The sequence below is a fragment of the Planococcus citri genome, chromosome 3 (assembly GCF_950023065.1).
Source record: "Planococcus citri chromosome 3, ihPlaCitr1.1, whole genome shotgun sequence".
In the NCBI taxonomy this organism is placed as follows: domain Eukaryota; kingdom Metazoa; phylum Arthropoda; class Insecta; order Hemiptera; family Pseudococcidae; genus Planococcus; species Planococcus citri.
In genome coordinates, this window is record NC_088679.1 from 7,251,055 (window position 1) to 7,274,113 (window position 23,059).

General features: G+C 36.6%; 2 protein-coding genes and 1 long non-coding RNA gene across 3 annotated transcripts; 2 read left to right on the forward strand and 1 right to left on the reverse strand.

Moving 5' to 3' along the window:
• The first annotated feature begins 1,271 nt into the window (after nucleotides 1-1,271).
• LOC135838517 (uncharacterized) lies at nucleotides 1,272-2,504 on the forward strand. Its single transcript, XR_010557423.1, has 4 exons — nucleotides 1,272-1,390; nucleotides 2,038-2,182; nucleotides 2,248-2,295; nucleotides 2,378-2,504. It is a non-coding gene; the product is annotated as an uncharacterized LOC135838517 (long non-coding RNA).
• Nucleotides 2,505-2,678: 174 nt separating this feature from the next.
• On the forward strand, nucleotides 2,679-9,337 carry LOC135839043 (E3 SUMO-protein ligase RanBP2-like). The gene is made up of 7 exons (XM_065354893.1): nucleotides 2,679-2,684; nucleotides 2,799-3,245; nucleotides 5,938-7,407; nucleotides 7,489-8,284; nucleotides 8,360-8,493; nucleotides 8,748-8,967; nucleotides 9,054-9,337. The coding sequence occupies exons 1-7, from the start codon at nucleotides 2,679-2,681 to the stop codon at nucleotides 9,122-9,124; spliced, it is 3,144 nt and encodes a 1,047-aa protein (XP_065210965.1). The 3' UTR covers nucleotides 9,125-9,337.
• Nucleotides 9,338-9,793: 456 nt separating this feature from the next.
• Nucleotides 9,794-22,592, reverse strand: LOC135840800 (vascular endothelial growth factor receptor 1-like). The gene is made up of 18 exons (XM_065357490.1): nucleotides 22,425-22,592; nucleotides 21,584-21,736; nucleotides 20,783-20,970; nucleotides 20,508-20,652; nucleotides 20,153-20,329; nucleotides 18,625-18,792; nucleotides 18,425-18,552; nucleotides 18,147-18,312; nucleotides 17,949-18,055; nucleotides 12,798-12,948; nucleotides 12,491-12,712; nucleotides 12,268-12,400; nucleotides 11,929-12,127; nucleotides 11,668-11,790; nucleotides 11,452-11,578; nucleotides 10,395-10,476; nucleotides 10,212-10,323; nucleotides 9,794-10,112 (listed from the first exon to the last, which is right to left on the reverse strand). Exons 2-18 carry the CDS (start codon nucleotides 21,648-21,650, stop codon nucleotides 9,939-9,941), a joined length of 2,469 nt encoding a protein of 822 aa, XP_065213562.1. The 5' UTR covers nucleotides 21,651-21,736; nucleotides 22,425-22,592; the 3' UTR covers nucleotides 9,794-9,938.
• Nucleotides 22,593-23,059: the final 467 nt, after the last annotated feature.

Genomic DNA, 23,059 nt, shown 5'->3' on the forward strand with positions numbered 1-23,059 from the left:
ATACGTCTTGGTTCGATTCAAGGTCAGCAAAATAGCGACTTCGCATACGAAAAATCCTGCAACATTAGACTGCGAATTTGGTACTGAAAACAGTGAAAACAAGGTATAGTATATCGTACTCTTATCTCATCGGCTTGCTACGTGGAACTGGACTTCGAAGGCGAAGACAGTAAGCCACAGAAATGCACATGCATCCTACGAGTACGTTGCCTAAATAAATGTGGTAGTTCTTCTATTCGATTCTGACTCCGCACACAGTCTCGCCGTTATTTGTGTTTGTAAAACGCATTCAATTTGTGATTGAATAACTTGTGTTTTTTTGGTTATCTTTGTTGCTGTGTAAATCCGATATTGAGTGACTATGAAAATTGGATTATTTTACTCATTTTTTCTACTTCTACTCGCGAGTTCCATATATTTAATCGAAGGTAAGTCAATTTATTTTCTTAGCGACATGTTCTACAAGAGGAACACAATTTCCTAATTAACTTCCACAAATCACTTTCCAGGTGCAAAAATTTCGCTAGCAGATGAAAGCGAAGTTGTGATTAGAAAATATGAAATAGCCTCGTTGACTTCGTTGAGCTGTTCAAGTAACGGACCCGTTGAATGGACGCTTCAAAACGGCGTAAGTACTAATTATTTTCCTATTCATGTTACTCACTAGGTATATTTTAAAACTTGAAAGTCAAGTTTCCTTTTCTTGTACCTACGAGTCCCCGATGCAATGCAATACAACCAAGGGCTGAGTTATGAAACTAGAACTTCTTTTCTAATTTGAATTCGCGGAATCGGGTCTATATTTGAATGATATAGGTAATATCGTCCTAATACACTTACAATGTTGTGATTTTATTTCCACAGACCGTATTGAAACCCTTCCCAAGCAACATTTATTCACCAGAAAATATGGCAATTGATCTAACCAACTACTCGTATTTGGATACCGGTTATTTCATATGCCGATCAAAAAATAACATCAACGATGCTGCCAAAATCTACGTCTACTTTTTCGGTAAGGCACATAACAATCTGCAGATTATTTTCCTTTCATAATCTTAGCTCTAGTCATCAAATGACCTACGCTAGTTTCAGATTACCTATCTATTATTGTTGTTTTATAATCATTGCTACGAAAATCGAGATTTACGTATGTAAATTCTGGATAAATGAGAACTACCTACCTACCTTACTATCGATTATAGAAATGAAATTTATTGACCTTTTAGCTATTGATGAATTTTCTACGTATTATTTCACAGATGGTGAAAATTTTCTAGCCATGAATGAGTCATTAGTATTGAATGTTACGAATACAGCAGTCAATAATGTTATATTACCCTGCAGACCAACCTCTCCTGAAGTACAAGTTGAGTTGAATGAAGAAGGGGTATGTGGTTTTTAAAACTAATCGCGAAGGTGGATACTAGATACAGATAGTACCTACCTAACCAATAATTCAGAAAGAGCTACCCGGAGGAAAATGATTGCATCCGATCAGGTCTGAACAGATCTAACGCGAACTGGCCAGTGATCTGATGTAATATGATCAAGGTCAAATCTATTCAGTCTCTTCCACTGGATCTGTTCGAATCAAAACTTGAATCTGAAAAATTATAAGCGAAGTTTTCAATTTTTTTTCTTGGTGGTATTGTGTCCATCGAGCTGAGCTCGTTTGTTATGAGAAATCACATTTGCTCTATTTCACTCATATGATGAGTGGTTTTTTTGGCGGAAAAACAAGATGCTGACAATTACATTAAAATGCAGAAATTCTCTTTGGCTTGCCAAAAAAGTGAAAATTTTGAAATTATTTTCAAAAAAATTGACTTCTTGTTATTTTTGTTAAGAAAGTAAAAATTTCCAGCAATTTTTTTTAAATGAAACTTTCTGGCAATATGTAGGTACATATTATTTTAATATTGAAAGTTTTAAAAATTTCATGAAAATGCTTCAAAAAGTGTAAAAACATAATTAAAATGCATAATTATAAGCATTCAGATAAGTATTAAGTACCTAATCAAAATTTTGTTGCAGAATTCAATCAAAACATCATACGAGTATGACTCAAAAGTTGGATACCACGTGACCAAATTAATCGATAAATCTACCAATTTCACTTGCTCAGCTAGGTACCGCAATTCAGATTGGAAACATTATAAAATTCAAGTGGTGGTTCATCGTAAGTATCAACAGTATCATACTTACTCAGTAATTCAATTCAATGAGTAATAATTTGATAATTAGTTGCAGGAAAAAATCAGATAGACCCAGATAAACCCCATGAAAAATCAAGTAAGTAACCCTAAATTTCTGTTATTCCTTTTTTCGCATTTTTGAACTCAAAAAATGATATGCTCTTGAAACTTTTGCGCAGATTCCGGATTTTTAGCTGTAGTAAAAGAATACACGTATGATTTCGATGTAGGTGTAGCTATTTTCCTCGTGATATTACCCTTATCGATATCTATATACTTGACGAAGTTGACGATGCGTAAAAGAAGAACATTGGTGGGTATCTCTACATAGATCTAACATTTAAAATTCTGTAGGTAGGTTAGGTATATATATGATTGCCGCGAAATTTCAACTCATTTTGACAGGTCACAAGGCGGTATTTCAAAATTTAAATAAACCCCCTTTTCTGTCGAAATGCCCTGGATTCGCTGCGGCCTACTATGCCTGCAAGTTTTCATGTATTTTGACTTTATCGATGCGGGAATTCTCAAACTCTCGTTTCTGTAGCCTTTTTTCTCGATCTCGATCAATAAAAAATGATGGTTTTTTTTCTGTTTCAGTCATCAAACGCCGGCGTAAGCGTAGATGTTGCTCTATGGGGCGATAAAATCATCCAGACGACGCTGCAGCAAAATGCCAAAATCACCGATAAATTGGAAACCTTATCCAACCAGCAAGAGCTGCTGTGCAATAATCAATCGCAGTTGCTCGAGATGATCTCTACGTGGACGAAGAAAGTCGATGCACTTATAATACCCGAATACTACGAATATCTCGATAAATTAGCCGTCAACCAAGGATCTTCTACCAAATCATCGACTACGATCTCCGGTACGCCACCTACATCGACGGCGACTCCGGCTCGTCCTTCGTATCATATTCCGATGCCAGATAGTTCGGTAGTTCAGTCGTGTCCACCGATACAGATACCTCAAGATGACAAAGTCGAACCAGTCGAGCACGAGCCGATACCTGATTTCAAGCCGTTTATTCCGCTGCCCGATGAGGTTAGTGGAGTGACTTTTGAAAGTTGACATTATTTTTCTTTATAGATGAATGTTGTGGCCTAAAGTGAACATCTTCTAAAAGATATTCGACGAATTTTCCCACTGATATAATATTTGGTCAACTTCCCCCGCCCATGGTGCAAGTTCAGACCACATTTATGCTTGATTTCGAAGATCTTCAATTATGTACATGTATGATGTTCAGTCCAAACCAGAAAAAGTGCTCTGAAAACTGATATTAGTGGGCAGTTTTTGGAGGGAAAAGACTGAGTTAGAATTTCGTAATTGTGTGCTACGGCCTCCTTGAATGCGATTTTTTTTGGTGAATTCATTTAATTTTCGTATGAAAACACCCCTCACGAACTCAAATGTTTTATAGGGGCCGAAAAATAAGCTGCTTCCCATATTTAATATTCCCATGTTGGTACTGCATTGATAGAGCAAAAATTAATGAATAGTCGCTGTAAATTTTTGAGGTTCCTGGGCATTTCGACAGAAAAAGTGATTGCCTATAAGTTTTGAAAAGTCGCCTTGTGACCTATCAAAATGAGTTGAAATTTCGCGAGAAAAACGAAAATGCCAATAATTTTCTGTTCTGACCAATTACAAAAAATTTGGGGCTTAAAATTTCATCAAAATTGAAAAAAAAAATGAAAATAATCACTATGGCGGTCCTTAGGTATCTACATGGCAAAAAAAATGTGTGATTTTTTCCGCTCCTACCCTCTGAAGTGGTGACCTCTCGTGAGAAAACAATTCCCTATTTTTTATTTTTTTTCCATTTTCGAAAAATTCGGGCTGCGGTGGGCCTTTCAATTTTCAAAAATTTAAAAAAAAACCTAATTCGAAGAAAACTTTTCAAAATTTCAAAATTTCTAGTTCCATCATCTCTAAAAGCTGAAATTCGTATTTTATGTGGGATGTCCTAAAATTAGATGTTTTTGGTCTTTCCTGCTCCCAACCCACAAAGTGGTGTTCTATGGCGAGAAAATACTTCTCTATTTTTTAAAATGCGGTGGGCCCCTCAATTTTCAAAAATTTGAAAAAAACAAATTCAATGTGAAGTTTTAAAATTTCAAGTTCTATACTCTCTAAAGGATCTCTTTTCAGTAAAATAGACGCTCATGACGATTTTAGCCCCCTCCCATGAAAACCAAGCGACCCCCCCCCCCCGAATAGCTGAAATTCGTATTTTATGTGGGCGATGTCCTAAAATTAGTTGTTTTTGGTCTTTCCTCCTCCCAACCCACAAAGTGGTGTCCTTTGGTGAGAAAATAATTCCCTGTTTTTTATTTTTTACATTTTCAAAAAATTCGGGCCGCGGTCAGCCCCTCAATTTTTAAAAATTAAAAAAAAAATTCACTGAAAAATTTTAAGATTTCAAGTTCTATCATCTCTAAAAGATCTCTTTTGAGTAAAATAGACGCTCATAACGATTTTAGTCCGCTTCCATGAAAACCAAGCTGACACCCCCCCCCCCCCAGAATAGCTGAAATTTGTATTTAGGTATGTGGGAAATCCTAAAATATGTTGTTTCTGGTCACTACTGATATGTTGATGTGAATTGTTCACTTGAATACTAGAAAGGAATTGAAACAGTACACGAGTCCCCTCTTCCCCTTGATGATTGAATGGTCCTTTTGATAATGAGTTTTTTTTTAAATTCAAATGCGGCTAAATCATTTTTAAAAAACTCGTTATCAAAAGGACCATTGAATCATTAAGGGAAAGAGGGGCTCGTGTGTTGTTACTTGTTTCAATTCATTGCTAATATGCAAGTGAACAATTCGCATCAACATATCAGTAATGACCAAAAACAACATAAATTTTAATTTCAGCTATTCTGGAGGGGGGAGGGGGGTCAGCTTGGTTTTAGTGGGAGGGGTCAAAAATCATCATGAGAGTCTATTTTACTCAAAAAGGACCTTTTAGAGATGATGGAACTCAAAATTTTTCTTTGAATTGGTTTTTTTTAATTTTTGAAAATTGAGGGGCCCACCGCAGCCTGAATTTTTCGAAAATGGAAAAACTAAAAAATAGGAAATTATTTTTTCACCGAAGGACACCACTTTGTGGGTTGGTAGCAGGAAAGACCAAAAACAAATCCCACATAAAATACAAATTTCAGCTATGGGGGGGGGGGGGGTTAGCTTGGTTTTCATGGGAGGGGGCTAAAATCGTCATGAGAGTCTATTTTACTCAACGAAAATGCCACTGATTTTATTTTTTGATCATTTCCAAAAAAATCAAAGCCCAAAATGTCATCAAATTTTAAAAATCAACTCAGGCTGAAATATGGCGAGAAAAACAAAAATTCCAGTGATTTTATTTTTTGACCGTTTCCAAAAAAAATTGGGGCCCAAGAGTTCATAAAATTTAAAGAAAATGGTAAATTAGCATGCTACCTACTAGAAATTTTGCGTAGACAGCGAAAATGCTCATTATTTTTTTGTTGAGCAATCGTGAAGTTTTGACGCATATTGATAGGTCACTTGTTGATTTTTCAATTTTTTTATTTTCAAAGATGAGATTTTGAGCTCCAAGTTTTTTAGAAAAATGGTCAAAAAAATGAAGTCACTAGGCATTATCGTTTTTGTGTCGCGAAATATTAACCTACATTGATGGTCGTGTACTGTAGACTATTCATATCAAACTTTATTTTGAAAATATTTCCGTTTTGTTTCTACTTCAGGTGGTCATCAAGACTGGCGAAAAAGGAGAACAAGTTGTGTACGAGAATCACGTCAAGCTATTCCGATTCGTCGACATAGAGTGGAAAGAACAAGGAATTGGAACGTACAAATTGCTGAAAAATCCGGATACCGGACGCTTACGAGCGTTAATGCGTCGCGAAATGGTTCACGAAGTTTGCGCCAATCATTTGCTATCTGAAAAGAACGAGCTGATTCCGATGAAAAGCAGCGATCGTGCTTGGACCTATTGCGCGGCCGATTACGCCGACAGTGAAATGAAATACGAACAATTCTGTATCATATTCAAGACACCCGAAGATGCGGCCAAATTCAAGAGCGAGTTCGATAAATACAGAGATGAAGGCGTGCTAGCTGCCAGAAACAAAAAAGAGCCACTCAACAAGTCGACGGCGACTCCTACTTCTGTCCACGGAACATTAACTCCACCATCTGCGAAATCTGCCGAACCTAAAGCTACCGTAGTATCGACCGAAACACCCAAGAAATCAAACGATTCGTCGAAATTTACTCCCAGGAGTGGTTTACTCTTTGGTACGCCAACCACGCCGAAAACAGAATCTCCGGTAGCGCAATCTGCGCCGACTGTTGCGAAAACTACACCAGCTGCTGCTAAACCATTCGGAAGCGAAAGTACGTTTGCTTTTGGTGCGCCGAAATTACCTTCATCTCCAGCTTCCGCAGGGTCGTCACCGGTCACAGCGCCGGCTCAAAGTGCAGAAACGACTAAACCATCAGTATTCGCAGGATTTAGCATGAACACGTTGCCGAAACCGACCGCATCTATCACGAATATATCCCAACAACAGCAGCAACAACAACCACCTTCTTCGACTACTACTAAATCGGAATCAGCTACGACTGAACCGGCTCCGTTCACTTGTGTCTCGGATGACGTGATGACTTTCTCGTCATTAAGCCAATCTAGCGGTAATGCTTTCACGAAAAGTAAATATTTCAAGGGATTCGACGGCGCTGGATCTTTAGTTTTCGATTGGGCTGCGGCTGAACCGTCTGCGCCGGTTGCGGCGATTTTGAAACACATTCTACCGCTTAGTCCTCAGTCGAACTCCTCTAATGTTTCTACACCAACGCAGGACTTTTCGCCGGTGATCCCGTTACCGGAGTTGATCGATGTTAAGACCGGCGAAGAAGGTCAAGAAGTGTTGTACAAAGAACGTTGTAAATTGTATCGATATACCGGCGAAGAATGGAAGGAAAGAGGCGTAGGTAATATGAAAATATTACGCGATCCCGTATCTGGTTATGTTCGTTTACTGATGCGAAGAGAACAAGTGCGCAAGGTTTGCTGCAATCATCGGTTGTTAAAGGAGTACGAATTGAAACAACATAAGACTACTGATAAAGCGTGGACCTGGTGCGCTCAAGATTACTCCGAAAACGAGCTGAAGAACGAGACGTTTTGTGTTAAATTCAAACATACCGAACTGGTACGTGTTCGATGTGGTATTAATTTCTTTTTTTCAGTTCTTAATTTTGTTCGTAATGTTTCTCTGTTTTTTCTCTCGTAGGCAAACGCTTTCCGAGACGCGTTCAACCGAGCCAAATCGAATCTAGAATCTCCGCAGAAAGCTTCGTTCAGCGACTCAGCATCTTCAAAAACGAAGACTGCCGAAGCCGCTTTACCAAAAGTATCGGATATGTTCAAACCAGAGACCGGCTCTTGGGAATGTAAAAAGTGTTACGTTCATAATGAAGGCGACATCGATACCTGCCTTTCTTGCGCATCGCCGAGAAATCCTTCATCCGAACAGAAATCGAGCCCGGAAGAAGGAAAGAAAGCAGAATCAGCATTCGTTGATAACAAATCAGAGACCAGCGGCGGTGGCAGCGCGAGTAAATTCAGTTTCGGTATGCCTGTTTCTAATAAACAAGACAATTCGTCGGTAACGCCAACACCGACACCGGCCGCAGCTCCGGCTGCACCTGCGAAACAGTTCAGTTTCTGTATCGGATCGTCGTCGTTCAATTTTGGAAACTCGTCTGGCGGTGTCACGCAATCTGTTACTAAAGATACGATTACGAATTTATTCCAACAACCACCTTCGTCGACAACTACTAAATCGGAATCAGCTACGACTGAACCGGCTCCGTTCACTTGTGTCTCAGATAACGCGATGACTTTCTCGTTGTTGAGTCAATCTAGCGGTGATGCTTTCCCGAACTGGATGATATCGTCGAAAACTCAAAAAGGATCGGATGACGACGACGAAGTCGTTAAAAACGATCGCGATCCGTACTTCGAACCTGTGATTCCTTTACCCGATATTGTCGAAGTTGAATCCGGTGAAGAAAACGAAGAAATTAGTGAGTGCTATCTCAAGTCCGGAGATTTTTTGTTGAAAAAACATATTGTAATTCAAATTGTGATTCTTGTTGCAGAATTTTGCGAACGAGCTAAATTATTCAGATTCGATATTGAAAATAAGCAGTGGAAGGAACGTGGAATCGGTGAATTGAAAGTTTTATATCATCCTGTGGAAAAAAGTTACAGACTTTTGTTGAGAAGAGAACAGGTAGGTACCTACGCCAGAAAGTGATTTTTTAGAATCATTTCAATTAAAACTGGTTACATGGGAAGGTATTTTTCTAAATGAAACGTTCGTATAGGTAATCAAAAGCAAACCAATGGTAAACTATGTAGGTATTGGCGATCATTTTGAACGATTCGTCAATTTGATTTTAATAACCATACGAATGGCTTCTGTTATATTACTAATCGAATGTTGATATTATATTTGATGGAATTTTAATGTTACTCGTTCAACAGGTTCATAAAGTAGTATTGAATCAACGCATCGCCAATTACCTAAACTTACAACCTTCACCATCGTCTCACTCAAGCTGGTGTTGGTCCAGTATGAATTTCCCCGAACAAGAAAGCGAACCTGTATTAGAGATATTGGCGGCGAAATTCAAAACCGAAGCTCAAGCTACCGCTTTCCACAACGTTGTGCAAGAGAGTTTATTCGATATCAACACCGTTCAAAGTAAGTACCATTTATGAATGATTAATTATTCTCGCCTGTACAAAATTTACTAATGTCGAGTCTAGAGTACGAATTTGTTCACGTAGACGACAAATCGGCCGCAACAGTACAAAACCCCAACGAATCTGGAGCCGCTTCTGAGTGTTTTGAAGCATGAAGGCGAAGGTGTCGTATCGTTCGTAGAACTGAATTCGGACGAATACGAAAAGAAGATGATTCTGAAATTTGAAAACGAAGATTTCGCCGCATCGTTTCGTACATTGAATATACCCGCGGCTCCAAAAAAACCATTAAAGGGAAGCTATTAATAAATTGAATTGTGATTTGCCTTATTTCGTTTCGATTATCGTTCATTGTATTGTTATTTTGATGTATTGAGCGCGCTTTTATGTTGGTAATTTTTTCCTGTTCAGTTTATATTTGAAATTATCTAATATTAAAAATTAATATAAGTTAACAAGTACATACATATAGGTATAGTTCAATTTTTGGACGTGTTACAAAATCACATTGCTTATTGGTTGCTATACTTCAATATTTTTATGAATCTTGTGGCTCATTTTTCACTATAGGTAGGTAATAGGATTCTAATCATGTCACCTATTCTTCCCTCGCCCACAATATGGTAGGTACGCTGATTTCTTACTCATTCCATATCCAAGTTGATATCACTCCAGCCAGACCCCCTTCCCCTATATACCCTTGAACTATCTCCGCTTTCACACGACAGCTTCCCCAAATTGACCATTTTACAAAAAAAAATTCAGATAACTTTCATTTGTAATTCGATTTTTATGTCGAAAATTTTTTGAAAATTGGCAATTAAGGTCTCTGTGAAGTTTTTGAAAAATTCAATGGTGTAAATGAAAGGGAGGAGGCTGGAACCAAGATTGAGATAATATTGGAATGAATTTTTTTTACATTGGTCGTTATAAACATGTCATGAAATTAATATTCCAGGTACAAATTATTCATGAGGAGTCGGCATTTTTCGATACATCACTCAGTTCGAAGTCATTGCCTGGAGATGAATTCAACTGATGACGGTGGACTTGATTTTCACTTAGTACGGAAACGGGCAGGTCTGAAGTGGTTGTATACTCGCTTACATCATCTTCAACACTGTCCACTGATTCAGTATTTTGCTGTAAGTAAAGTATAGATTCAAAATATCCAAAATTAATTTCAAACAATCTTGTGTCTGGTATTTTTAATTTGACAAAAAAACTCAAAATCCAACTTACAGAATGTGCTGGAGCTGGATCTTCCAGTAAAGTTCCAAGTATTTCGCTGAGTTTGGTAAATGATGGTCTATCTTTAGAATGGTGTTCCCAACAACTCATCATCAATTCGTATCTACATATAAAATTTCGCAGTATAAATAATGATTTATTTTTAAACAACAATAATAATATTTACCTACGCACATTTTATTCGTAGCGAATCTTGGTTTCGCCATTCTGTATCCGGAAACCAACTTATTGAACAATGTTTCATCTTTTTCTATGCCTATGAAAAATGATTGAAGGATAAATGAGGTAGCTCTGATAGTAAAAAATAACAATGATTAGTTCAAAGTTCAACTGAAAAAAGTTCAGGACTTTGGAAATTTAATCGAATTTGGCTGGAATTTTTGCTGCTCAACAAATTCAGTTTGCGTTTTATAGATGTAGATATGTATTATGAATCGAATATGTGGAAAGGCGTATTTTGGATTTTAAAATTTGCACAATAGAAGGGGGAGGAGTGGAGACTAAAAATTGCCAGTTTTCAAAATGGCTCGAGCGCGAATTTTTTACGGGTTAGTGTTATAGGAACTTCCTACTCTCCACGCTCACTGAATCAATGTTCGCGAAAAACGGTTTGTTGACACCTCCCCCCCCCCTCCACACCAATTTCGAGTAAAAATGCACTGTTGTAGAATTAATAAAAAGTGACCTTGTGACCTATCAAAATAGGTTAAAATTTCGCGATGAATTCAAATATTTCGACCAAAATGTTTTTTGAGCACTTTTGAAGAATTTTGAGGTCAAAATTGGGTCATGATTTTTGGGATTTTTAAAAAAGTGCCATGTGACCTATCAAAATGGATTAAAATTTCGCGAGAAATACAAATATTTCAACCAAAATGTTTTCTGAGCACTTTTGAAGAATTTTGAGCCCAAAATTGGGTCATGATTTTTGAGATTTTTAAAGAAGTGCCATGTGACTTATCAAAATGGTTTAAAATTTCGCGAGAAATTCAAATATTTCCTCGAAAATGCTTTTGTTGCATTTTTGAAGAATTTCGAGCCCATAATTGAGTTTATTTTTCGGATGGTTGTTAAAACGGCTCGAGGCATTTTGTGAAATTGGGCTTGGGCACTTGAATATTGTAAAGTATATTCGATATCTGCCTGTGAATATCTTGTAAAATAATACGCGGAGATTCAACTTGACCACCAAAAAAAAACGGAATTTTTGAATTGTATAAATCTAACTTACCCGGATATGGCGTAACTGCCAATGAGAACAATTCCCATAATGTTATACCAAATGCCCAAACGTCGGATTGAGTGGAAAATAATTTTTCGCGAAGCGTCTCTATTGCCAGCCATTTTATTGGTAAAAACTACGGGGGAAAAATGCTGTGTTATAGTATCAACAATATAGCTATGGAAAAAGCTCGTTAATAACTTTCAGGATTCGTTTAAAGCTTACTGTTTTACTACTTTGGTAATTCTCCTTAAAAGACATATTTTTGGCGAAGCCGAAATCGCCAACTTTAACGATTCCATCTTCTGTTAAAAGGACGTTTCTGGCGGCCAAATCGCCGTGTAAAACCTAAAACAAAAAAAAGAACAATGTAGACTACTTATCTACGTATTTAGACCTATTCTTAACGGGAATATTTTTTCAACTTGAAACGATGAATTCAAAATTGAATAATGAAAAATTGAAATGCGTTTATTGCGAGCATACCTTGCGACTGGCCAGGAACTCCATTCCCCGAGCTAGCTGGTACGACCAACAAATCAAATTGGTGGTGTTGATAGCAACATTGTCGTTTGGCATCTCTTTGAGGTGTTGGTCATTCGAAACATTACCGATTGTTGGGTCTTTTTCCAGTGTTGCTGTTTCATTTAGCTGAGGTTTTCCTAAGCGTGGGATGTTTTCGTAACTGAAAATTTATTCAACTTATTGTATAGGTACGTGAAATGATTAGCAATTGGTCTCTAGTAGTATCTACAGTAGGTAATTAATCATCATAATTCATAACCATGTAGAATTTCATTTTTCATGATTCGTTATGACACTCACAAATTTGGCGTGATGATAGAAAGATCAATTTCATCATTTTTATTTACTTGATTGACAAACTGGTTTCTTCTCTTTGAAAGAAAATCTCGCAGATTACCATGTTTGCAATACTCTACTATAATCAGTAATTCTCCTGCAAATTGCAATTAGAATGATTTTATTAATTAAGTACCTACTTATAAGTTCCTACTTCGTATAATATACCTTCTCTGATTCAACTAACCGTCTGCTAAATCTTCGGGGCAGGCACCCAGCAGCTGTACGACATTAATATGATCCCCCAAGTATATCATAATCTTCATTTCGGACGTTAGCGCTTTTAAACATAACTCGTCGCCGTGTTTGGCCATTTTTACAGCAACAGTCGTTTTCAGTCCTTTTACACGGATTCCATCTGCTTCTGCTTTATGAACTACGCCAAAGGAGCCGGATCCAAGCACTCCGCCTGAAAAGAATGAAAGAGACGTGGATTCACTACAGTTGGATATTTTCATTTTCAATGGCTTTAGGCGGTAAAGTTTTCTCCTTACCGAATTCCAATTTTTTTCTCGGAAAATTGTATTTTTTATTATAAGAGATGAAAAACGTCTGTTCGGATATGTTTAAGTCGGGGTCTAGGTTTGTTGTAACGCTACCTTCCCGATGCTCTAATCCGTATTCTTTGAGAACTTTTTGTAATTTCTGTAAACAATAATTGAAAATGAGAATACGCAAAATTAAAATATGTATATGTGCAGATGAAGATGGTCAATATAGTCCGGCATATGGCATACTTATATGGAATAATTGCACCTCCTCTCGATCCTTTAGAACAACCTTTTTCTCAAAGGGGACATCCTAAGGAATATTTTAAAACAAACTTGCCAAAAAAAAAGTAGACCTTACCAACAAAAATGGCGACCATTTTAATTATCTGTGGAAATTTCAAGTTTCAAAAATTTACTGGAGGCTCCAGTAATTCCCTAAAAGTCACTGGAGGCTCCAAAACGACGTGAAATATACCTGCAGTTGACCTCATAGCGTGTTGAGATCGGAGTGCAGAGTGAATCTCGGATTTCCAGCTCTGGTAAAATTTATAGAAATTTCGAGCAGTGAAAATCTGCTGGAGGCTCCATTAATTTCCAAAAAAGTCGCTGGAGACTCCAAAATGACTTCAACTCAACCAGCAGCCGACTCAATAGCGTGTTTAAGTTGGAATGTAACAAGAATTTCGGATTTCCAACATCATTTTGATGTTGTGGAAATTTAAAGTTTAAAGAATCTGCTGGAGGCTCCAAAACTGTTTAAAACGGGTTGAAACCGTTCCCAATCGATTTAGCAGGTTGAAAATGAGGCTATATCACAAATTTCAGCTTTCTAAGTAAATTTGGTAAAATGTTGATTTTTTTCTGCTTTTTGGCATAAATTCGTTTTTCAAAAATTCATCTAAAATCAAAAAATGCACTTTAGCGTTTGAAAGTTTGGCTGGTGATGAATTTTTGCATAATCTTTCGATCTAGTTTTGTCCAGTTCTGGAAAGCGGAATCTGCGATTTCGGCTGACCTGTTGGTCAAAATGACCACAATTTTGTTTGTAGGACAAACTTCTGCTTCGAAAAGTTTGCTTTAAAATCTTCCTTAGCCTGCCGACAGTGTCATGCGACTCGTAAAAACTACCTACATAGCGATGTTCTACATTCCGAGTGTAGTTCAACTCACCTCGTGTAACCCCGCCTTTTGTTGATAGTTTCGGCTACGCACGCACCAGCAATACGAGAATTACAACGTAAAAACTTAAATGAAAAAAAAAATCGGGATGAAGTGGATTCTGAAAGTTAATGACCCGGCGAACATTGTGGCGCAAAAAAAAAGTTTCTAGCTCCCCTCGGTCCCACTCCAAATGGGGGTCAAAAAAAGTGGGAACTGGAAATTACAATATTTTTGAAAAAAATGAACTCGTAATTGAATTTACCAAAAAAAGGAAGAAAAATGGAGTTTTCAAATTTTTTCTACCCCCCTCCAGTTTATCCCCCTTCAATGATTGAAATATTGATTGAGAAAGGTGGGGGTGAAAATATGAAAAATTCAAACGGGATGAACTCGATATTTACATAGTTTCACCTGGGGAGTACAATGGCGTTTTCAGAATTTTTCTACCCCCCTCCAATTTATCCCCCACTTATTATATGAATTATTGAATTCGGGGGGAGGGGGTGAAAATACGAAAAATTCAAATGGGATGAACTCGATATTGACACAGTACGACTCGGGGAGTACAATGCCGTGTTCAGATTTTTTCTACCCCCCTCCAATTTATCCCCCACTAATTTTTGAAAAATTAAATTCGGGGGGAGGGGGTGAAAATATGAAAAATTCAAACGGGATGAACTCGATATTTACGTAGTTTCACCTGGGGAGTACAATGGCGTTTTCAGAATTTTTCTACCCCCCTCCAATTTATCCCCCACTTATTATATGAATTATTGAATTCGGGGGGAGGGGGTGAAAATACGAAAAATTCAAATGGGATGAACTCGATATTGACACAGTACGACTCGGGGAGTACAATGCCGTGTTCAAATTTTTTCTACCCCCCTCCAATTTATCCCCCACTAATTTTTGAAAAATTAAATTCGGGGGGAGGGGGTGAAAATATGAAAAATTCAAACGGGATGAACTCGATATTTACATAGTTTCACCTGGGGAGTACAATGGCGTTTTCAGAATTTTTCTACCCCCCTCCAATTTATCCCCCACTTATTATATGAATTATTGAATTCGGGGGGAGGGGGTGAAAATACGAAAAATTCAAATGGGATGAACTCGATATTGACACAGTACGACTCGGGGAGTACAATGCCGTGTTCAGATTTTTTCTACCCCCCTCCAATTTATCCCCCACTAATTTTTGAAAAATTAAATTCGGGGGGAGGGGGTGAAAATATGAAAAATTCAAACGGGATGAACTCGATATTTACATAGTTTCACCTGGGGAGTACAATGGCGTTTTCAGAATTTTTCTACCCCCCTCCAATTTATCCCCCACTTATTATATGAATTATTGAATTCGGGGGGAGGGGGTGAAAATACGAAAAATTCAAATGGGATGAACTCGATATTGACACAGTACGACTCGGGGAGTACAATGCCGTGTTCAAATTTTTTCTACCCCCCTCCAATTTATCCCCCACTAATTTTTGAAAAATTAAATTCGGGGGGAGGGGGTGAAAATATGAAAAATTCAAACGGGATGAACTCGATATTTACATAGTTTCACCTGGGGAGTACAATGGCGTTTTCAGAATTTTTCTACCCCCCTCCAATTTATCCCCCACTTATTATATGAATTATTGAATTCGGGGGGAGGGGGTGAAAATACGAAAAATTCAAATGGGATGAACTCGATATTGACACAGTACGACTCGGGGAGTACAATGCCGTGTTCAAATTTTTTCTACCCCCCTCCAATTTATCCCCCACTAATTTTTGAAAAATTAAATTCGGGGGGAGGGGGTGAAAATATGAAAAATTCAAACGGGATGAACTCGATATTTACATAGTTTCACCTGGGGAGTACAATGGCGTTTTCAGAATTTTTCTACCCCCCTCCAATTTATCCCCCACTTATTATATGAATTATTGAATTCGGGGGGATGGGGTGAAAATACGAAAAATTCAAATGGGATGAACTCGATATTGACACAGTACGACTCGGGGAGTACAATGCCGTGTTCAGATTTTTTCTACCCCCCTCCAATTTATCCCCCACTAATTTTTGAAAAATTAAATTCGGGGGTGGGGGTGAAAATATGAAAAATTCAAACGGGATGAACTCGATATTTACATAGTTTCACCTGGGGAGTACAACGGCGTTTTCAGATTTTTTCTACTCCCCTCCAATTTATCCCCCACCTATTATATGAATTATTGAATGCGGTGGGAGGGGGTGAAAATATGAAAAAGTCAAATGGGATGAACTCGATATTGACTAAGTATGACTGGGGAAGTACAATGGTGTTTTCAAATTTTTTCTATCCCCTTCCATTCACCCCCTCCTCTCGAATTTGATTTTTCAAAAATTAGAGGGGGATAAATTGGAGGGGGGTAGAAAAAATTTGAACACGGCATTGTACTCCCCGAGTCGTACTGTGTCAATATCGAGTTCATCCCATTTGAATTTTTCGTATTTTCACCCCCTCCCCCCGAATTCAATAATTCATATAATAAGTGGGGGATAAATTGGAGGGGGGTAGAAAAATTCTGAAAACGCCATTGTACTCCCCAGGTGAAACTATGTAAATATCGAGTTCATCCCGTTTGAATTTTTCATATTTTCACCCCCTCCCCCGAATTTAATTTTTCAAAAATTAGTGGGGGATAAATTGGAGGGGGGTAGAAAAAATTTGAACACGGCATTGTACTCCCCGAGTCGTACTGTGTCAATATCGAGTTCATCCCATTTGAATTTTTCGTATTTTCACCCCCTCCCCCCGAATTCAATAATTCATATAATAAGTGGGGGATAAATTGGAGGGGGGGTAGAAAAATTCTGAAAACGCCATTGTACTCCCCAGGTGAAACTACGTAAATATCGAGTTCATCCCGTTTGAATTTTTCATATTTTCACCCCCTCCCCCCGAATTTAATTTTTCAAAAATTAGTGGGGGATAAATTGGAGGGGGGTAGAAAAAAATCTGAACACGGCATTGTACTCCCCGAGTCGTACTGTGTCAATATCGAGTTCATCCCATTTGAATTTTTCGTATTTTCACCCCCTCCCCCCGAATTCAATAATTCATATAATAAGTGGGGGATAAATTGGAGGGGGGTAGAAAAATTCTGAAAACGCCATTGTACTCCCCAGGTGAAACTATGTAAATATCGAGTTCATCCCGTTTGAATTTTTCATATTTTCACCCCCTCCCCCCGAATTTAATTTTTCAAGGCATTGTACTCCCCGAGTCGTACTGTGTCAATATCGAGTTCATCCCATTTGAATTTTTCGTATTTTCACCCCCTCCCCCCGAATTCAATAATTCATATAATAAGTGGGGGATAAATTGGAGGGGGGTAGAAAAATTCTGAAAACGCCATTGTACTCCCCAGGTGAAACTATGTAAATATCGAGTTCATCCCGTTTGAATTTTTCATATTTTCACCCCCACCTTTCTCAATCAATATTTCAATCATTGAAGGGGGATAAACTGGAGGGTGGTAGAAAAAATTTGAAAACGCCATTTTTCTTCCTTTTTTTGGTAAATTCAATTACGAGTTCATTTTTTTCAAAAATATTGTAATTTCCAGTTCCCACTTTTTTTGACTCCCATTTGGAGTGGGACCGAGGGGAGCTAGAAACTTTTTTTTTGCGCCACAATGTTCGCCGGGTCATTAACTTTCAGAATCCACTTCATCCCGATTTTTTTTTTCATTTAAGTTTTTACGTTGTAATTCTCGTATTGCTGGTGCGTGCGTAGCCGAAACTATCAACAAAAGGCGGGGTTACACGAGGTGAGTTGAACTACACTCGGAACGTAGAACATCGCTATGTAGGTAGTTTTTACGAGTCGCATGACACTGTCGGCAGGTTAGTATGTCCCCTTTTTAGAAAAAAGTTATCCCAGAGGATCGAGAGAGGGGTGCAATTACTCCATTTATGCCATATGCCAGACTACAATATTATTTAGTGTGATTTGACGTACTTACCATTTTTTGTCTGTACAGTTTTCGTGCAAAGTAAAATGTCACCATCCCAATCGATGAAATCGAAATGATAATTATGATTCCAATGTGAAAAAGGTATTTATTTTCTTCTACATAACATTCAATAAAATAAAATAAAAATAAAAATACATTGTTGGCAAGTGAAAGATTTTTATGGGCAGGAAAAAAAATCCTCGTTACCTGGAGCTTTAATTGATAGATGTATTCTATCTGTAACGTTTCCAGCCATATTGCTAGCTACGAATGAATACATCCCTTCATCCTCCGGGGACATATTAGCGATAGATAGGTTTCTCGAATCATTGGACAAAGTGATACGATTACTTAATGGAACAGGTTTTTCATTCTAAAAATAGAAAAACAAGGTTTTTCTGTTCAACAATTTTCAACGATGCTTTATAATTAACTTTAGACGATTTGTGTTTATGGCACAAAATTGCATTAAAAAAACTTGTTACCTTATACCAGATAACGGAGGGAGATGGAATCCCATCTACTTGAATGAGAATATGAACTGATGTTTCCTGGTGAACTTGCCAAACTCCATTTTTCATCATAGAATGGATAATAGTCGGTGGTTTTGGTTCTATAATTTAATTAAATCGTTCAGAAATGAACGTATCTATCCTATCAAGATAAATTAAACCTATCATCTTACCTAAAACAGTCAAATTTACTGAACTGCTGTTGGTGTGAACCCAAAAATTACCCACTCGATTCACACTGGTTTGGCAAATGTATATTCCAGTTTGATTTTTTTGTACGTTTTTGATGAAAAGCGTTGATATGTATGAAGAATAGGTGGTGGAGTTTTGAATTCGAATTTCTATAACATTCCCATTGAAGTAACATTATTTTATGATTACATTAAAAATTTTTTTTTGATCAAATTAGCCCTATGTTGACTAATAATAAAGATGGTTGTAATTTTTTTCTAATCGATGAATTTCTATGTTTTTTTGTTCCAGGTGAGTTCAAATTTTTGCCTTAGGAATAAGAATTAAGAAAGCGTGATAAGAAGTGAGTTGATTATTCATAGTAAATACATACAGTTATTCAAATTAAAAAATAAAAAATAAAAAAAAGAGAAAAATTAAAACAATCTGTAAATTTTTCTCAGGGCTTCAATTTCATTTTTTAAAAAAAGGTAGGTACGTCCCCTAAGCTCCAAATTTCGTAAAAAGTTACGAATTATGAGAACACATTCTAAAACTTGTGAGAGGGCATTCGAACTCAGTTTCCTGGAATTGGTTAAAATCGACGTGGCTTGCCACATTTCTCATTATTTTGTACACCAGCTTTTTCAATTTTTCATGAAATATTAATTTTTGTGAGCCAAGTGAACCAATTTTAATAATTCCTTCAACTCAACTTCCATACGTCAACAACTGCTGGCTTTGGGCCATTCTGGAATCTCCAGTCATTTTTCAATAGGTTTTTTTTTTGAAATTTAAAATTACTCTGGAGGGGTTGAAAATGGACTTGGACACCTATATAAATTTGATCGGTGCAAATTGGGCACTCTTCTCAGCCATTCCAGGAATTTAAGCTCAAAAGTGAATTTTTGACCAATTTTTTTGATTCCAGGAAATGTAAGAGAAATTTAATTTTTGAAGTTGTTGAGTAGTGTGTACCTAATGATCAGTTTTTTTTTGAAACAGGGTATTCTCTGACGAGTCTACACGATCACTCAACTGGAAAACAATCTCAATTTGTCGTTTTTGGAGTTTCCAGCGAGATTTGGAATTTCTCCAGAAATTTCAAATAGCTCTTGGAGGCTTCAAAAACATCAAATTGAGAGTTTAAATTGGTCGAGAAGGTGCTCAATGAGCATCGATCTATGATATAGGTTTTATGAAGTTCATTTTTGGCCCTTCCAGAGCGATTTGAAATTTCTGGAAAAAAGTGAAAAACTGATAAGGACTCCAGAATAGCCCAAAAACAAGTAGTTATAAAGATAAAAGAATTATTCACGTTGGGTTGGTTCACTTTTATCAAAAAATTTTCACTTCATGAAAAAGTTTGGAAATTGTCCTTGAAACAGCTTTTTTAAATTTTTATAATTTTTTAAAAATTTGCCAAAACTTCAAAAATGAATTTTAGTTTCTAAAATTTTGATTGGGTACGGGGGTTTTAGTACAATATGCTCTTTGGTATATAAGTATGAAGTATGTAGGTATATGTACCTGTAGCTGGAGTAACTCTTTTCTTCTGAGAAGTTCGCGTTAAATTTTTTGTATACATCCATTCGAAACTATTGTAATAATAATATTTTGGTACCGCACACATAATTTCAACATCTTCTCCAACGATAATTGATGCTGAATAATTCTTAATTACCACAGCTGTGGAATTTTCATAATCTGCAGCATAAAAACAACGTCAATATGAATGAATGTTTTGTCTTTTTATTCGATTTTTTCGGAAATTGGTAACGAAGCTGATGCTCTTTCGCGCTGATTTTTCAACATCTCTATACCCTTCTTGTTTAATGTATCCCTTTGCTAAATATAAACAAGAATATCTTTTAGTATTTTTTACCTGTGACTAGAAATGGAAATGATATGTTTGCAAATCCGAGCGAATTATTTGCTTCGCATTGTACGATTTCACTTTGATTAGACATGAAATGGAGGGTAGAAATTACTTTGCGTGTTCCTTTTACTCTTTCTTCGTGCATTGATTGCTGTCAACAAAAATGATTGGTACAGAAATGATATTTTTTCGAAGCTTTGTACCTACCTACATAATTACATACCTATCAACCTATATAATTGAAAATAAATGTAAAATACGAGTAAGTCTTATTCTTTTACCGGTATTCTTTGAAAAGTGCCATTATTTTTACATTTTGAATGATCTTCGCAAATTTTTGCTGACCATTTGATTTGGGGTATGGGGTAACCGGTTGATGTACATTCGAAGTGATAAGTGGTGTTGATCTTGAATAATCTGAATCCTTGATAGTATCCTTTGAGGTTGATTTGTGGTTCATCTGATACATCTACGAGTATAAGTGAACAGATTTTTTCATCGATCAATTTGCTTCTAGTCAAACTTCATTATATTGATAGGTATAATTGCTAAAATAATTATTAGGAATGATTCGAATAATTTTTTTTTTGCTGTGATTCTTGATTCATGATTCATAACACTTGATGAACTGCGCAATCACGTTCACAAATCACTTTTTCAGCCTGCCCTCTAATGAGTTTGAAAAGTTGGGGAGGGAGATGCAAGTTCAAACATAAGCTTCATACCTCACTCGAACTAGATTTTGATATCAGTAAGTCAAGTTGAAATTTTCAAAATGCCTTCATAAAATGAAATTCAGTCTCTGAAATTTAGCATCATGATGGTACTTTATTTCAATTCCAAATTTTTAAAGGTATTATTCGCCTCAAAAAATTGTCAAAAATTGTTTTAAAAAGCTCGAAAATGTTCTTCAAGCCATTTTTACAAGATTTCACAGCAACCGAAATTCAAAAATGAAAAAGTAATGGTAGAAAATCACTCTTGACAATCTCATCAAATTGAAATGACTTCATTATATCATCTACCTATTATTATGGCAATACTTTTAATCAATAATGAAAGTGAACAATTCAACAACTTACCAGCAATGGAGTGAACGAAATGCAGATATTTCAACACAAGTAATATCACGAGTAATGTTTTCGTCATTTTGAGTATTTTCTGTCTTGAAATTGAACAAAACGAATAGGTAGGCCTATAATGAAATTAACGAGACCTAATTCGACCGGCAATATCTGCAATTGAAATTATACAGTGTTGATGAACGTATGGCGAGTTGATTTATAGTTCTTCTTACAAAGGCTTGTTAATCGACGTGTGGAACGAAACGTCTAATCTTGGTCAGATAAATGTGAGGAGGCAATCTTTTGGTAAATAATTACAAATTAACTCAATAAATTGATAATGAATATTTATCAACATTTTAAATATGTACTATGTATGTAGCTGTACGTAGGCTTCCCTTCTCATCTGTTTGTAAGTTTCTCATACAGAGTGCATTTACCTATTACGATGATTTTCTTTTGATAAAAAACATGAAACTCGCCCGAGTCTTTTGACCTTTGAACCTAATTTTACGTGTTTTAAGTAATAGAAAACGCATTCGTTCCTATCGTTAGGAAAATATTCATAGAATATATTCCAAAAACTAAAAAAGTTTCGAAGTCAAACATCTTTGACTTACGAGTAGGTACTTCGTTCCTCCCCCCTTCATCAATGACTAGAGATACTACTGTAATCATTAGTTTCTACGACCATCATACTGTATATCGAAAGAAACAACCTCCAGTGCCAAAAAAATCAGTCCCAGAAATTACGATATGGAATATTAAATTTTTTGAAATACTCATTTCACGTAATTTCAATGTTAAAACCGCTCGATTAGTACTTAGACAAAGGTAGGTATACTTAATCAAAACTTACCTGTGACTCCTGAAATGAGTTGGGTCGCCAATTTTCAATAAATTTGAACAGCAATAACTCAATTTCATTGACGAAAGTTCACTTTTGAAAAAATAACGCGAATGTTTCAGTCATAATAAAACTTTTCACACCGAAAGTCATATTTTATACTGAAAACCGGAGAGTGCAGAACGTGAGTAGAACTATAGTCTACCATAGGCGTGAAAAATTTAAAGGCAAAAGGTATTTTATTTTAGTAGATCGACAGAGTATGAATGATAAGAGATTCCTTCCACCTTCCCCCTGCTGTATGAGAGATTAACAACGAACATGCACATTAGCGCATCCTCATCTCATAGATGTTGATTTAGGTGCAACGAACTATATAAAGTGTCAGATAAATGGAAAATAATACCAAAATGTTCGCGCAGTATGATTCTTTTCGTAATTTTTTGTGAAGTAAAAATGCAAAGCATTCGAAAATACACGTTGAAGTTCTCATGCTTTCTTTCTGCACCTACCGTTTCTTTAAAATATTTTCTGTGTAGGTGAGGTAGGTACCTACTTGAATAGGTATTTCCTATTTTTAAAGCTACGAGTAGTTCGAATGAGCATGATCTAAAATCCTCCTAATTAACATTTAAGGTCCTTAAGTG